Source organism: Lacerta agilis, chromosome 2 (assembly GCF_009819535.1).
Source record: "Lacerta agilis isolate rLacAgi1 chromosome 2, rLacAgi1.pri, whole genome shotgun sequence".
Classification (NCBI taxonomy): domain Eukaryota; kingdom Metazoa; phylum Chordata; class Lepidosauria; order Squamata; family Lacertidae; genus Lacerta; species Lacerta agilis.
The window spans coordinates 64,021,260-64,036,310 of record NC_046313.1 but is presented as its reverse complement, the minus strand read 5'-3'; the positions used below and the strand labels follow the sequence as shown (position 1 = coordinate 64,036,310).

General features: G+C 43.3%; 1 protein-coding gene across 1 annotated transcript; it reads right to left on the bottom strand.

Moving 5' to 3' along the window:
- Window positions 1-543: 543 nt before the first annotated feature.
- UBLCP1 (ubiquitin like domain containing CTD phosphatase 1) lies at window positions 544-14,633 on the bottom strand. The gene is made up of 11 exons (XM_033140388.1): window positions 14,534-14,633; window positions 13,299-13,478; window positions 12,268-12,359; window positions 11,227-11,312; window positions 11,027-11,142; window positions 10,670-10,768; window positions 9,247-9,284; window positions 8,855-8,953; window positions 7,854-7,970; window positions 3,303-3,430; window positions 544-1,167 (listed from the first exon to the last, which is right to left on the bottom strand). Exons 2-11 carry the CDS (start codon window positions 13,450-13,452, stop codon window positions 1,140-1,142), a joined length of 957 nt encoding a protein of 318 aa, XP_032996279.1. The 5' UTR covers window positions 13,453-13,478; window positions 14,534-14,633; the 3' UTR covers window positions 544-1,139.
- Window positions 14,634-15,051: the final 418 nt, after the last annotated feature.

Sequence of the window (15,051 nt, the reverse complement as noted above, 5' to 3'; positions counted from 1 at the left end):
AACCACATACACACAGCATACTTTGTTATACATCCAATCAGGAATCAAAAGTGGCATAAATACAGGGCATGGATAGCTCAGTCGGTAGAGAAAACAATGGAACACATGTTTTAAGAAAAGGCATTTATTATCATCATCATCATCATTAGCACACCTGCTATAGTTCCTTAAGAACAATATATGCTATCTTTATTTGAAAGGAGCAATCTGCTTTCAAAAACAAGAATGGCATGATAAGGGACTGTTGGCAATGCGAGACAGCAGGCGCATCACACTTCCACAGTGCAGGTTGAAGCAGCACAAGTGACACTTTAGAATAGCTGTGGCTGAATATTGCCAGTAAAAGAGCTTGTATCTTGACAAGATTTAACAAGAACAGAACAGCTAATGTTCATGCTTTAAGGAATTAGGCTCTTAGCTCTTTTCAGGTTTCAACCTTTACTCTGGTTAAATTTTGTTGTTGTTAAACAAAAACAAAAAACAAAACGGAATGCTTTTCAACCAAGCATTAAAAGGTTTTGTTTTCAAATCCCTCCTCTTCTCTCCAGTCATAACAGTTTTATTATCACAATCCACATATGAAGGTATCTTCACCCTCTAGTGGTGCTTTCCATCCTTAAAACTGTTTTGTACAAAAGGAACACTTGACATACTAATACATAATTTGACATCTTATAGTTCATAGACTTAAATACAATAAACAGGGAAGGGGAAATGGTTTCTAGAACTGAGAATGCAGAAAAAACAAACTGGCTCCATAGTAAATATCTGGGTTGGGGGATTTTCCTCTTCTTTTTGGTCTGAACGTTGGGGGGTTTCCACCCCATTTCCAAACAATGTGGTCTTTAAAGTTTTGGGGATACTACAGTAGCAGTACAAATGACATTGCTTTTTAAATAGTAACCCGAGAGATAAATGTAAGGGAGGAAGGGGAAAGCAAATTATTTTCCCTTTCGGTTGTTAGTGGCGATCTTCAGAAGAGAGACAGAGAGACCTAGAGCAAACCAACGGGAAGACCAGGTATAAGCAGTTGTTCGGGTGGTTAAGTCAGTGTCCAGCACTACTTTATTCTAGCTTACACAAGAGGAAAGGTCAAAGGGTCTCTATGTTCCGCCTGGTTTCAATGTCACAAAATAAAGCTACTGTCCTTGTTTCTTTGAAAGGTACCTGAAGAAAAAGCCAAAAATAAAACATTTATAATATGATTCGACATATACAGGGCCATATACAATGGTGTGCATTTAAAACTTATGGAATTACTGGTACAATAGATTCTTGATGTTCTGGAAGCATTCATAGTACTATCCTAGTTTACTTCTTCATCTTTCAGCACCTCCTCTACTGAAATAGTTGTAGTCTTGATGGGTAGCAGGAGTAAATAAATTAATTATAAAAAGAGTTAGGCAATATGCAATGCTCATATGCCCTAGAATTTTAAGAGAGCATTTTTCAGCAGTAGCACATATTAATATTCTAATGTATCAGCACAATTCTTTTATTTGTTTTTAAGATCCAACCAGTAAAACAAACCTTTGGGCATAAAAAAATTCTCTCAAAAAGATCTTGACTGAGATGTCTAAATAGCATCCTGAAATTTATAGCTGGTGGGGGAAAGCAGTACGCACTCAAAAAGAGGGCAAATTATTAAAGTGTCTAAATAATGTCCAAATTGCTCAGATTCATGCCCTGAGCATGTGTTATCAGGAGTTATCAGTTACTTTAGCAACTGTGGCATAAGAAAGTACGTTGTAAGGTGAATGTGGATGTTCACACTCACAACTTTGAGTGAAGTGCTAGGCATTTTTTTTAACCACAACCTGATTAAAATGTGCTAGAACCATCAAGGCCAGATAATACTGCTTTGCAGAGCAGGCGTAAGTCACACATCTACAGCCAACTACCCCAGTTGCGCTTTTAATGTCTACTGACCAATAGCAACTTCTTGCCTCTAATTTCTAAGCTTCCAACAAATAAATGTCGAAGTAAACATAAAATATATCGGGAGGTGATCTCAATAGGGAACACAGTACATAGATCTGGACTGAACACCAGTCGGTTTGCAGGACTCAAATGATCAACCCCTTGCCGATAGCACAGATGCCTTCCAAACTACAGCCTGGTGCTGGTTTCATAGTCCTGAATGGTTCGTCTATTCACAAAGCCTTCTCCAACCTGGTATTTCATACTACACCTCCCATCACTCCTGTCTATTGGCCATGCTGGCTGGGTTTGATGGGAGTTGGAGCCTTAACATCACCTGCAGGGTTGGAGAAGGCTGCATTACTTTATGTCAGGCACACCTGCTTTAACGTAAAAATGCTGCACACTCCACCTACAAAGTGTCTTTAAAAAGTAGAGCTGGTTCACAATTGAACCCTCCTGAATACATAATAATGTGGCCCGCCTGACTAAACCACTTCTGGCGCAACGGAACACCGTGGCAGAAGCCAGAGCGCACGGAAACGCCGTTTACCTTAACCGTTCAGGGGTCCTTTACCTTAACCTTTTACCTATACATAAGAATACTGAGATCTAACAGAGATCCCCATGGTCAAATCCTTCACACCACAATGGGAAAAGGAACAGAAACTTTGGTGGTCGAAAGTCCAGTTCTCAAGGAAAATGCCTTAATGTTAGCTCCTTCTCCAAGTGAAAATGCTTGGTATGCATTTTCATTTGGAGTCAATTGCAGTTAAATCTCAAGTACAGAGCCAAGACTGCCAAGCCACGTACAATGAATGCAGTTAGCAGAATTTTGAGAAGCACAGACTTCTCTAGCCTGAGTCAGCAAGTAGATTCCACCAAGGTCATTGGAACTATTTGTTTCATATGTAACTAGGGAAGCCCTGGTTGCAGACATACTGGCTACAGTGGTACCTCGGGTTAAGAACTTAATTCATTCTGGAGGTCCGTTCTTAACCTGAAACTGTTCTTAACCTGAGGTACCACTTTAGCTAATGGGGCCTCCTGCTGCCGTGCGATTTCTGTTCTCATCCTGAAGCAAAGTTCTTAACCCGAGGTACTATTTCTGGGTTAGCGGAGTCTGTAACCTGAAGCGTCTGTAACCCGAGATACCACTGTACTGTGGTTTTTATACTGATCCCACCCTGCTATGATAACTATCACTTTCCTCAATATTTGCATATGAAAGGGTAGTACACAAAATTGCTAACAAATTGACCCGACACTAATTCAGGCACCTCTGCTAATGGAGTTGCTATCATTTCAGATTGGGCCAGCAGGAAGCAAAATTTGATATTGTTGAGGCACAATGCTGAACAAGAACAGCATTTCATCCTTACCTTTCCCAGTGTTTGTGGTTCAACTCCAAAAAGTCGTCTAATTTTGCTATTTCCTTGAGATACTGAGTAAGTTTTAGAAGCTCTTTATCCTTATCTCTGTTTAAATGTGCTTTCATGAAGGGTTTTATCTGTTGAGAAAGAAACCAGGTGTAAATGATACATATCTTAAAAAGAGAAAACGAGAGAACATACCCAAACTTAACACGTTAGCATTTGTTGAGCAGATAATAGAACCTGACCCTTTGGCTCAGTTCTCTGGTTCCATCCTACTAGCCAGGTAGGCTGCATCCCTCCCTTCTTGCAGAGACCTGCAGTGTACTCTAAAAGCCCAAAGTATTATTTGCAAATGGACTTTGTCATTCCGCCATGTCCTATTCATATCCACGCAGTAGCTCAAACAATCAACCTTTCAGAGTATTTGCAAATAATGTTTTTATGAACTACTTAGTTGCTTCTAGCAACATACATTGCAGCATAGCAGCTGCTGAACTCAAGGGCAACATTGTTGCTAAAAACAAACTAGCAAATGCTCTTTTTACTTCAAATCAGGGCTCCATGTGAACATGAACTCACAACACAGGCAAGCTGTATTTTGAAATTTTACATTACGGCTTCTATATATTATACAAGGAGGTTGTTTTATGGGGAAACATGAATATGACTATTCATGTACAATTATTCATACAGTGTCACTTAAATGCAAAACCACTCTAAAAGTAAAACATGCAATTTTTCTACTGCAGCATAGCCATAGGCAGATGCATCAGTATGTCCACACATTTAAAAAGTCAGAGGGTGGTGAGAAGTGGTCTCACTTCACACCTGCAGGTCTTGCTTCTTTCCCTCCCATCTCCTAATCCACTGCTGCCAGCACCTCCAATCCTCCAGCATCGACCTCTACATGACATTCTACTCCTGTCCCTGCCATCATCGTAAGGACTGTGCTGTGTTTCTATGAGGCAGGGCTGGCTTCTCTTGATCTCGCTTGCCAGGAAGAAAGGCAGTCTCCCAAATGCAGCCCTCTCTTCTAGGGCCTATACAAAGAATGGTGTTTCTTCCGGTCTTAAAAACCACAGTCTCCCATTGCAGAAAGAAAATACGCACCATGCATTCATCATCCACTAAAAAACCCACTCAGCACTGTCAACTGCTGTCTCCCAATAGAAAATGGAGAGTACCCTGTCAAGTACCCTGATTGGAATCTTGACTGTAACTTACAGTTGGTGAAATTTACACAGCAAACTTTAAAGCTACAAAGGCAACAGATATGCCTTTTACCCAGTAACTGATCACATACTTTGGGTGCAGAAGATCTAATATTTAATCCCAGGCACCTTCCATTAATCTATCTATCTATCTATCTATCTAGTACAAGAACCTGGCCCTCTGCCCTGAGGAGCTTACAAATGAAAATGTGACACAAGGGAAACAGAAGAAAAGGACAGGGGAGGAATATGTGATTGTCTCAGTTCTACATACTTAAGCTTAGTTACATGCTAAAACCTCCCAACCTGAAATCTTAAAAATTATAAGGGTATCAGACAGTGTGATACGCTCATAACTTATTTTCACCACAGCCTCTAAGCAGTATGCACCTGTCATATAATGAGTAGTTTAAAATAACAAGTAAAAAAAAGTAAAATAGGACTCATATGACTTAATCAAAAGCATGCTGGGATAGAAAGGTCATCAAATGTCTGAAATTCAATAGGGAGAGGAGAACTGCTATTATCTCATCTAGGAGGGAGTTCCACAGTTGGGACTACAATACTGGGTGCACAGCTCCTGGTCGATATGAGGCATGCATCTTCATCATGGGGATCACTAACACGAGACTCGCATGAAAATCTCAGGGATCAGGCAGGGATAGAAGGAACCAGTCAGTCCTTAAGGTATCCTGAACCAAAGTTGTTTAGGGCCATGTACATTAATACAATATGCTGAGCTAACAGCAAAAATCCTAACCGTGTCTACTCAGAAGTCTTACTGAATTCAATGGCGCTTACTCCCAGGTAAGAGAGGCCAAAACTGCAGCATAACCTCTATTATCTACTCTTGAGTGGCAGTGGCTGCCAAAAGCCAGGGCAAAGCTCTGCCACAGCACTACCACTCAAGACCCTTTTAACTGGAGATGGCAGGGACTGAATTGGGTCATTCCATAAGCAAAGCATGCACTCTGCCAGACAGTACATTGTTTCGGGCTTCAGTTTATCCCAGAACTCTGTCCAAAAGGAAATAAAGAGCACTCTGTGCATACTTAATTGTTAGCTACACAAAAACTAAGCTGGAGAGACCATTGCTGTTATCTTTGTCACCGTAGTCTACAGTGGGGACCACGTCCTTCTGAGAGGCTTCTAAAGCTCATTCCAAGCACCACTTGTCACATTTATCAAAGACTTGCGGACAATAAGTTAATCCCATGTGGAATGGCTGATTAAATTCTGTTGCCTCTGGTAGAACATCTGATCTCGATTCCTTCTACAGCAGCATTTCTCATAAACGGTCACCTCCAATTTGTCTTGCTGTCAATAAAAGTCTGAGCTGCAGCGCACCAGCTCTCTTTTCCCAGGGGAAGGCAATGATACCGCTCTGTCAACGGTGCACTCCATCAAACCTCCATCTAGTTGAACAGCACTTTTAAAGCAATTTCCACTCATCTGTCACCATTTCTCAAGAAGCAGAGAGACTTTACAAAGGGCAACACTTGTACCACAAGAGCCAGATGTCTTTTCCAGGACAAACATTTTCCAAAAACACTGAGATGTTTGGGAGGCAGGGGGGAAAAAGAAGAGACACTGACATGTAACTTTGTTGACAACCATTTCAGAATGGGTACATGTTGTCCCTTCAGTTCATTCAGGCCACATTTCTCTCCTGGTCTGTAATACTTCAGACAGGTCCCTACAGAGGCCTCTGCCACTGGTGCATTACAGCAAAAGCAACAATATTCTGCTGCCACCTTGTATATGCCCAATGATGTCATCAAAAGGGGAAATAGTTACCATTGGAAACACAATGGTATAAATAGGAACGCTGCTGCAGAATAGCAGTTAAGATGCTATAGAGCAAGTTCTATTGGTCTAAATGGGGACCTACGTCTGAGTAGGCAAACACAGGGCTCTTCAGTAAGAGACTGAGATGCGAAGCTCCTTATTTAACTCTTGCCTGTCATCAACTGACTGAATGGCCTTAGACAAGTGGTTATGTAAGCACATGTCTGCCTGCAATATGGGGATGATAGTACTACCTGACAGGAGTCAACTACTGAGATAATGTGAAATAATGTGGACACACCCTAAGCACCTTATAGTATGAATGCTAAACACTATGTCTTCAAATTTCCATTATTTTACATTATACCTTTAGTCTAGGTACTAAATCACAAATTGCCTACATTTTTGCAGACAACTTATTTCTAGCTCTCTTAAATACTCCATCAAAACTTTGATAAGCAACTGCCAGATCACTACAAAACATCTTGTCTTCACATGCACTGGGGCATGAGGGGGAGGGAAGCTTCCAAAGACCATTGTAGCTATTATGAGTGCGTCATCATAGGAATGATGCGGTGCAGTGGCCCGAGTGGCGGGGCTGGATAAGAGAGATTCAAACACTAACTTGGCTTTTAACTTTATCTAGTATCTTTGGAAAGTCAGGCTCCCTCAGTTTAAGCTGCCTCATAGGCATAGCTGTCAACCTTTTCCTTTTTTTGCGGGAGATTCCCTTATTATAGCATTGGGAAACAGCAGGGAGGGTTGACAGCTATGTATATAGCAGTGGGGAACAGCCGAGAGGGTTGACAGCTATGCTCATAGGTTCTCAGCTTTTTGGAGAATGATGTAAGATCACAAATATATGATAATCCCAGAGGGTGAGTGGCAAAACTTCTGAGGTCAAAGCAATTCCAGATAATGACCAAAATCCAATAGCCAAAATGTGTGCATAGAGCTGTGAAGAAAGGGATGGTCAGCACAACCAATAGAAAATATTCATCCGAAGAGTAATTCTTTCCATACAACAATGTGGGAAGTGCTGCAATCAAGATGGCGCAGTGAGGAATACAGATACTGGCATGTTGGTACAACAGTGACCTGCCACCCAACCAGCAGTAGTGCAAATAAGATCAAAGACCCCCCCCCCCATTCCATTGGCACCATTTCCCAAATTTCAACCCATTTGAGTTTTCTTCTTCTAGGCTGTCGGCTTCCATCTATCTCGAGAGACAATGGACCCACTATCAGTTTCATCCGCTCAATCAGCCAGAGCCTATCTTCATATGCAGGGGAAGTCCCTAACTCACCAAGGGTTTGAGACCCACTGGCTACCTCACCTGGTTTAGCCAGCCAGTCAAGACATTAGCTGGGCTGTGGGCACTGTCACATGCCGACAGCTTCAAGGAGCCACAGGGGAGAGCTGAGTGCGGGGTGAGGAGCGAAGGTGGATAAACAACCCCAGAAGGAGCACGACTTCTCCCCTACCAGAGGTATTACCCCCTCCCCTAACACCCCATACTAGGTAAGCTGGAATTTATAAAAGAATGCTAAACATTACCTTTAGTCCATTTTGTGGGTTCATAAGAAAATTTCGCCCAATGTCATCAAACATAATAGTATTTTTCTTGCTGTAAAACTCTGAAAATTTGCCCCAGATGACACCCAAGGGTTTCACCTGTAGATGTAAAGTTGTAAGAAAACCTCAAGTGAAACAGCATTTCAACAACAGAATTTACCATTAGTATTCTGTTTTTACTGTATAAAGATTATTTGCAGAAATGTGCTCCTGAGGGACGGGGAAAACCACAGAGCAGATTTGGGAGCAGGTGTGGGAGCACCCAGGAAGAAGAAAGGGAGGAAGTCCTGTAGCACTGGGGGAAGCTCTTGAGTTAACAGGACAACTTCACTGGATACAACCCATTCTGGTGCAGAAAGTCCTTGTTTCTCCAGCCAGTACAGCAAGCAAGCCAACCTGTATTTATTTTATATGTATGGCTTGGCATGCTTACTTATTAATTTTGTGTATGAACCACTTCCTATGGAGTGACTCAAAGCAATTTCACAATTCAATAAACCAATATAATAATTGCATATATAAAAACTATTTCAAATTGAGTACAGATACCAATTGGGATAATAATATCTGGAAGGTTTGTTGAAAGAGGAGTCTTCAACAGGTGGCAAAAAGCCAATCAGGTCTCTTAGAACTGTTGCTCTTAGTATGATGAACCTATTCCATATTTTAACATACAGTTGTACCTTGGTTTTTGAACAGCTTAGTTCTCAAACGTTTTGGCTCCCGAATGCCGCAAACCCGAGAGTGACCGTTCCGGTTTGCAAACTATTTTTGGAAGCTGAACGTCCGATGGGGCTTTTGCAGTTCCGACTGGCTGCAGGAGCTTCCTGCAGCCAATCAGAAGCCGCTCTTTGGTTTCCGAACGTTCGACTTCCAAGGTACGACTTACTGAAATCTGAATTGCATACACTGATCTTCAGAACAGGGTGCTGATGGGTGGATGCTCCTGCCTTGAAAGAAGAGGTCGGCGAGAGGACACTTACATCAATTAATCCTCGTCTTGGTGTGTGCACAGTTATCATGGCCGCACTATCCAGCATGAAGGTTATCTTGTAGTTTGCATTGGTGCTCACTCCCAGCTCCTGCAATGGAAAACAATGCCTAAGGACATTTTGCACACTGGCTCATCCCCTGCTGTAGTTTACCAATCTCCTATAATTTGCCTCTCCTTCTGCATGTTACCAGTAGGAGCATCCCACAAGAGGAAGGCATATTCATGGGAACTTAGGGCCAAAGCCATAGTATTAATCATGCCAATTTTAGCACTTATAACAGAGTTCTATGCTATGATTAAAATATTATAAATCGTTTTGTGAAGCAGATCGCACAAAGAACATTCTAAAACACAAGAAAATCAAAACACACACAAGCTTACTTTCATTTTAGCTTCAATCCACTTCATATTGGTAGCAGCTGAAAGGGAATAAACACAGTATTTTCAAGTGAAGTATTTTAAAGTCATCTTTTAATACCATGTTATCCTATTCTGGGTATGAGCTAATAATTCATGAATGCAGGCTCCAAATTAGTTTTCAATGCAGCAAGTCACTCTCATCTGAACTGTTTTTCAGTTTCGGCTGCATTCACATATTTGTGGCAAGCAGCTCATCCAAAAATTGCATGAATCTGCCCAGTGAGTCACTCTTTAATCCCAATGCTACCACCATGTCACTGTAACAGTGTGTATGCCTATTTATCTGAGCTCTGCTTATCTTAGGTATCTGGATACCTTGGGGCTCGTTTTAAGTGTGAGTTACTGTAAAGATGCTGAAACAAAATGCACACAATGTTTAATATATCAACAAGAAAAGGCTTTTAAAATACAATGGTGGGTACAATGCAGCATTACTTTGTTCAACCACTCAATTTGACACAAGGAGGAAAAGAGGGGAGCATTAGATCTACTTCTGTACAACAAGAACACAAACAAATGGGAAGTGTCAAATAAAGTGGTTCAACAGCTGCCATTAAGTGTGTTTTCCTTCTCATGTCCTAGATCCAGTGTGAGAGCTAGTGTGGTGTAGTGGTTAAGAGCGGTAGACTCGTAATCTGGGGAACCGGGTTCGTGTCTACACTCCTCCACATGCAGCTGCTGGGTGACCTTGGGCTAGTCACACTTCTTTGAAGTCTCTCAGCCCCACTCACCTCACAGAGTGTTTGTTGTGGGGGAGGAAGGGAAAGGAGAATGTTAGCCGCTTTGAGACTCCTTCGGGTAGTGAAAAGCAGGATATCAAATCCAAACTCTTCTTCTTCTTCTTCATCCTAGGGACCAAGTAACTAGTTCCAAACACTCAAGGGAGACTTTGATTTGCACTTCTCCTATAGTAGCACACACAGTCCCAATGCAGCATGACAAACTTCATTTAAAGCAGGGCGAAGTTTCACAATCAGTCTACTAGGCATCCCCAAGGCTTTTTGGGTTACCTAAAGTAGCTCTTTGGATCCTAGCCCATGTTTACGACCAACAGGGAATCAAAACCCATTTTCTGAATCAGAGTACTTGCCCCAGAGAGTATTTTATCAAGTTGTTCAGGGGGATACTTTAAATCAAGTATTGATTTTCATTCACACAGGGGTTCTGTGCTGACTGTCCCACAAGAGCTAAAGCCTTCATTAAACTACCTCTCATGATTGCTGGCTTGAGAGATGTAATACAACAGAAAGGTTCAGCATCAAGCATTGCGTAAAAGATGCAGATCAAGTCCACAACATCTCCAGCAGAGTTCCCTATGTCACAAGTGGCAATGCATCTCTAGGCATAATGAAAACACTTTCAATTTGTGAAGTAAATAACTTACACCAAATTACAATATCATAGTCTTCGTATGCAGATGTCAGGAATTCATGCAGATATGGCCTCATCAGCTCAAGCCCAGTCTCTGCACATGATCTATGGTCTAGAAGAAAGTCAGCCAGTTCATATTAGTCATTTAAAATCTTATTTGAATGCCAGCATCTTTTCTCCTTACCTGTGCTCTGGCATACACCTACACTCCATTCAAGGGAGCATGTGCATAGCACCCAGGACTGCACTGGAACCCAAATGAATCTACCTATACCCAGAGAGCAACTCTCTGGTCTACTGCCAAGAACCATAAGATCAGCAGGTACCAGGCCCAGGGAATAATGTCTTGAAAATGAAGTACATTACTTACCAAACAGAGTATAATCAACATCCAGGACCAACAATTTCTTCCCTTCCCGTGGAGGGTTCAATATTTCCACTTTATACTCCTTAACTCTGCGGGAGATTTTCAGCAGATTCTCTTCCCTAAAAACAAACAATATAAATGACATGCAGCTGTTGCATATTTATAAGCCGGCCAATTATTTCTCTATTCAGCAACAAACTCACCTATTCTCGACTTCAACCACTTCCTCTTCAATGTCAAAATCATTGACTACATCTTCATTATCAGGCGGTGGCCCAAGGACATCTTCCTACAACAAAAGTAAAACACCGAAAACTTATTTTCTTACAATCGTACCTTGAAAGTCGAACGGAATCCATTCTGGAAGTCTGTTCGACTTCAAAAACCCAATTCGCGGCTACTGATTGGCTGCAGGAGCAGTCACTCAGAAGCCGCGGAACGTCAGATGTTCAGGTTCCAAAACAATGTTCGCAAACCAGAACAATCACTTCTGGGTTTGCAGTGTTCAGGAGTCAAAATGTTCAAGTTCCAGGGGGTTCAGGATCCAAGGTATGACTGTATTTGAAAGTTCTTGTACAGAAAAACAAAATGAGATATACTTCTGCTTCTATCCCCTGCCCTTCAAAACTACTTTTGCTTTTTGCCAAGGCATTGTCTAAACAAAGAGCAACATTCAAAATTAAACATCACACACTGCTTAAAGCAGCAGTTTGGTTAAAGAGAATAAAGTGGCTGATCAAGTTGACAGCCCTCAAAAATGGAAAATATAAGCATGAGGAATCAGTGATGAAGTAAATTAAGAAAATGTGAACAACCTATACTTCTTGGCTGCTTTGGAAGAATGCAGTTATTTTGGTGGCAAGAAGGTAGAAAATCAATTGGTTAAAGGAATTTAAGAAGGTAAGAAGAGCTTGCTGGATCAGACCAATGGCCCATATAGTCCAACACCCTGCTCTTGGCAGCCAACCAGATGCTGTGGGAAACCTGCAAGCAGGATTTGAGCACATGAGCACTCTCTCCTCCTGGAACACCTTCAGTTCACACCACATATAGGCCAATCTCTGGCTTGAACAACTTTTTGTCAGTTAACATTTAATCAGAAAATTAATTACACTGCTTGTACTCACACATACACATGAACACAGAACCCTACATTATTTCTAGGCAATTACATGTCCTTATTATAATCATTTTTTCTGCAATTATTAGTTTTTGTGTGTTTTAAGTAGAAAAATGTATTTTACCAAGCTTTCCTCACGAGTCCCCATCATCATGATTTTAGTATTTGGTTTCAATTTTAGTGATCCAAGCTTAACATCATTGTCTGCTGGCTTGCCTGCAATATAAACAGATTACAGCTTCCTCAGCAAAAATGAGCGATTTCCTCAGCAGCTGTTTCTTTCTCCTTTCACCTGATTTGTATTTTAAAACACTAACTTATGATCTTAGGCTACGATCCTATGCACACTCTCCTGCGAGTTAATTCCACTGAGATCAATGAGTGTTACCTGAGCAGACATGTATAATATTGGCAACCTAGAGTAAGATTTTCTCTCCTGCTCCCTGATGTAACTTATTATCCTTCCCCTCCCCAAATGTGTTCCAGGGGTTCCTGCAACCCACTGGAACAGATTTAGCATGGGCACATGTAGAGAGAAGGAGAGGGAGTCCCATTGAGCAAACAGAAGTCTTTCTGCTAGCAGGACGACTTTGCTGGTTACAACCAGAGTTCTTTCTTTCTTTCTGCTTCCTCCCCCCCCCCCCCCCGGAAGTGCAGTGTCAACAACAAAAAGTGAACCCCTAGCCTATTTTTTGCAGGTCACCTAATACTTGCTGACATTCGTAAAAAACATTAGAAGAGTGTGCTGAATCCTATTCTCACAGTGGCCAACCTGATGCCTGCAAGAAATTATTGCAAGAAACCTTGGCACCTGCACACATCAGATCATTTAACAGATTAGTTTTGCATAATCTGATTCTCAATTCTTGCTTTGTTCGTGTGTGTTAGCACATGAGTGGGTCATTCTAGAAAAAGAGAGAGAGAAGGAAATTAAGGACAATGGAAGCCTGAAGTTGACCCACCCCAAGTGTAGGAGTCAGTCTTCTCTCCACCATGAGAATTTTAACACATGGACCAGGCAAGAAGAAAGTGCAGATCTGAGACAAAAGGCAACAGATATGCAGATATGCCTTAGCAGCTGGCCAATTTGACAAGGCCTGTTTCTGCAACCCTACTAAACAGTGAAAGAAAGGTGGAGCATGAAATAAATATTACCTTTTACTTTAAGTCCAAGAAGCTTTTGACGCTCTGGGAGCACTCCAGTAAGTCCTTTGAGAGACTGCTTGAGATCCAGCACTGTGTCTTCTTCTGACAAGGTGGTTATCAAAAATTCCTGCCCACCCCATTTTATAATTAGAGAGACAGCCATATTTGTAACATATGTTCAAAATATACCTATAGGGAAGGAAGAAATGATTGTCAAAAGAAGTCTAACATTTTAACTTCTTTTCACTTCTACTTGGAAAACCAGACAAATACTGCTGCTACATTCTGAACAAATTAGTGGTCCACATCTGTGACATTTTGTATAAATTTGGAAGAGATTGTATAAATTTGGAAGATATGTCAAGACACTTCAGCAAAGGAAAAAGCTGCCTAAGTCAATATATTACATTACTAGACACCAATTCCCAAGAGATACCTGCTCATGTCCACACCAGCCACCTGACTGGATAATCTGCAAACCTCAAAAACCGTGTGCTGCCTTGTTTCAGAACACTAGAATTGCCACTCTTAATTGGAGGGTGGGGAGATCTGCATTTTTAAGAGGTGCAGAGAGCAGAACTCTGCCAACTGCAGCCTTCCACTTTCAGAACGCTTCAATCCCTGGCCTCTCGAGGCAGGGCTGGGAAAGCCTCTTGCCTGAAACTCCGCAGCACTGCTGCCAGCCGGCCGTGGTGGGCGACACTGGCCCAGATCCTCCAGAGGCATGACTAGGTGTTACTTGCTTTTCCCCCCACGTGCACGTGGACAGCAGAAAGGAGCCGCATCCCGCGGCAGCTTCCCTTCCGATGAAGCTCATCGCCCTTTGCGTAAAACAGCAGGTGCTGCGCAATTCATATAGGTTAAGGGACGCAGACAGGCTCCCGCTGCACCGAGGGCTGCGCCCTAAACGCTCCCAGCAGGTGTGCACGGGAGGGGGGTCTGGAGCGTTGCATTAGGTCCCCTCCACCACCACCGCCGCCCTCTCTGCAGGGTCCGGGCCACGCGCTTCCACTAGCACACCCTTGGAGGTGCTGGGGGGGCGCGGTTGTAGGGCGCTCCTTGCTGGCCATGTTTACCCCCCGAGTGCCACCCACGGCCTTTGGCGGGGCCGAGAGGGGCGGGGCAGGAGGGGAGAAGGCGCCCCGCTCTGGAAGACTTGCGGGCTGCGCCCATAGGGCCTCCCGCAGCTCCGCCGAGCGCCGGCCGGACCCAAGGAAGAAAGAGGAGCAGCCGCCCCGCCTCACCCCCAAGAGAGCGTCCCAGGAACCAGCCGCGCCGGAAGCAGAACCCGGCGACCGGAGCTCGCGCGCCGCGCGAACCGGAAGCACTTCGCGCTCTCGGAGCCTGGACGTGGCGAGGGGGCCAGATGGCAACACAGAGATAGAGCGAGGGGGGGGGGGGAGTAGAGCGGAGAGCCCGGGTTTCGTGTTTGGCTCCCCCCCCCCCCGCACTCCGCCCACACAGAGACGGGATTTCCGAGTCCCCCTTACAAGAGTGAGAGCCTCATGGCGGCTCAGGGAATGAGGGGCTCACGACGGCCCCGCAGTGTAGGCCAGTTTATGACGCTGCCGTGGCAGCACCAGGGCTTGTAGGGTCGCCCCCTCTTGCCTCCAGCAGATCCTTGTCGTTTCACCCTCTTGCGTCTCAGTCCCAGATGGGGTGGACCCAAATTATACCCTACATGCACACAGAAAGACGAGACACCCTACAGAGCCAAGGTCCTGACAGCTACAGCTTTCCGTGTGATCTTGAACCCCTTTTG

What these genes read in the sequence shown, in the direction of transcription:
- UBLCP1 (XM_033140388.1), bottom strand. Translation starts at nt 13,452, where the DNA reads ATGGCTGTCTCTCTAATTATAAAATGGGGTGGGCAGGAATTTTTGATA. An exon ending in GTGGTTGAAGTCGAGAATAG is followed by an intron (nt 11,143 to 11,226) that starts GTGAGTTTGTTG and finishes GTTTGTTTTTAG; the next exon opens with GGAAGAGAATCTGCTGAAAA. An exon ending in CAAGACGAGGATTAATTGAT is followed by an intron (nt 7,971 to 8,854) that starts GTAAGTGTCCTC and finishes TTACATCTACAG; the next exon opens with GTGAAACCCTTGGGTGTCAT.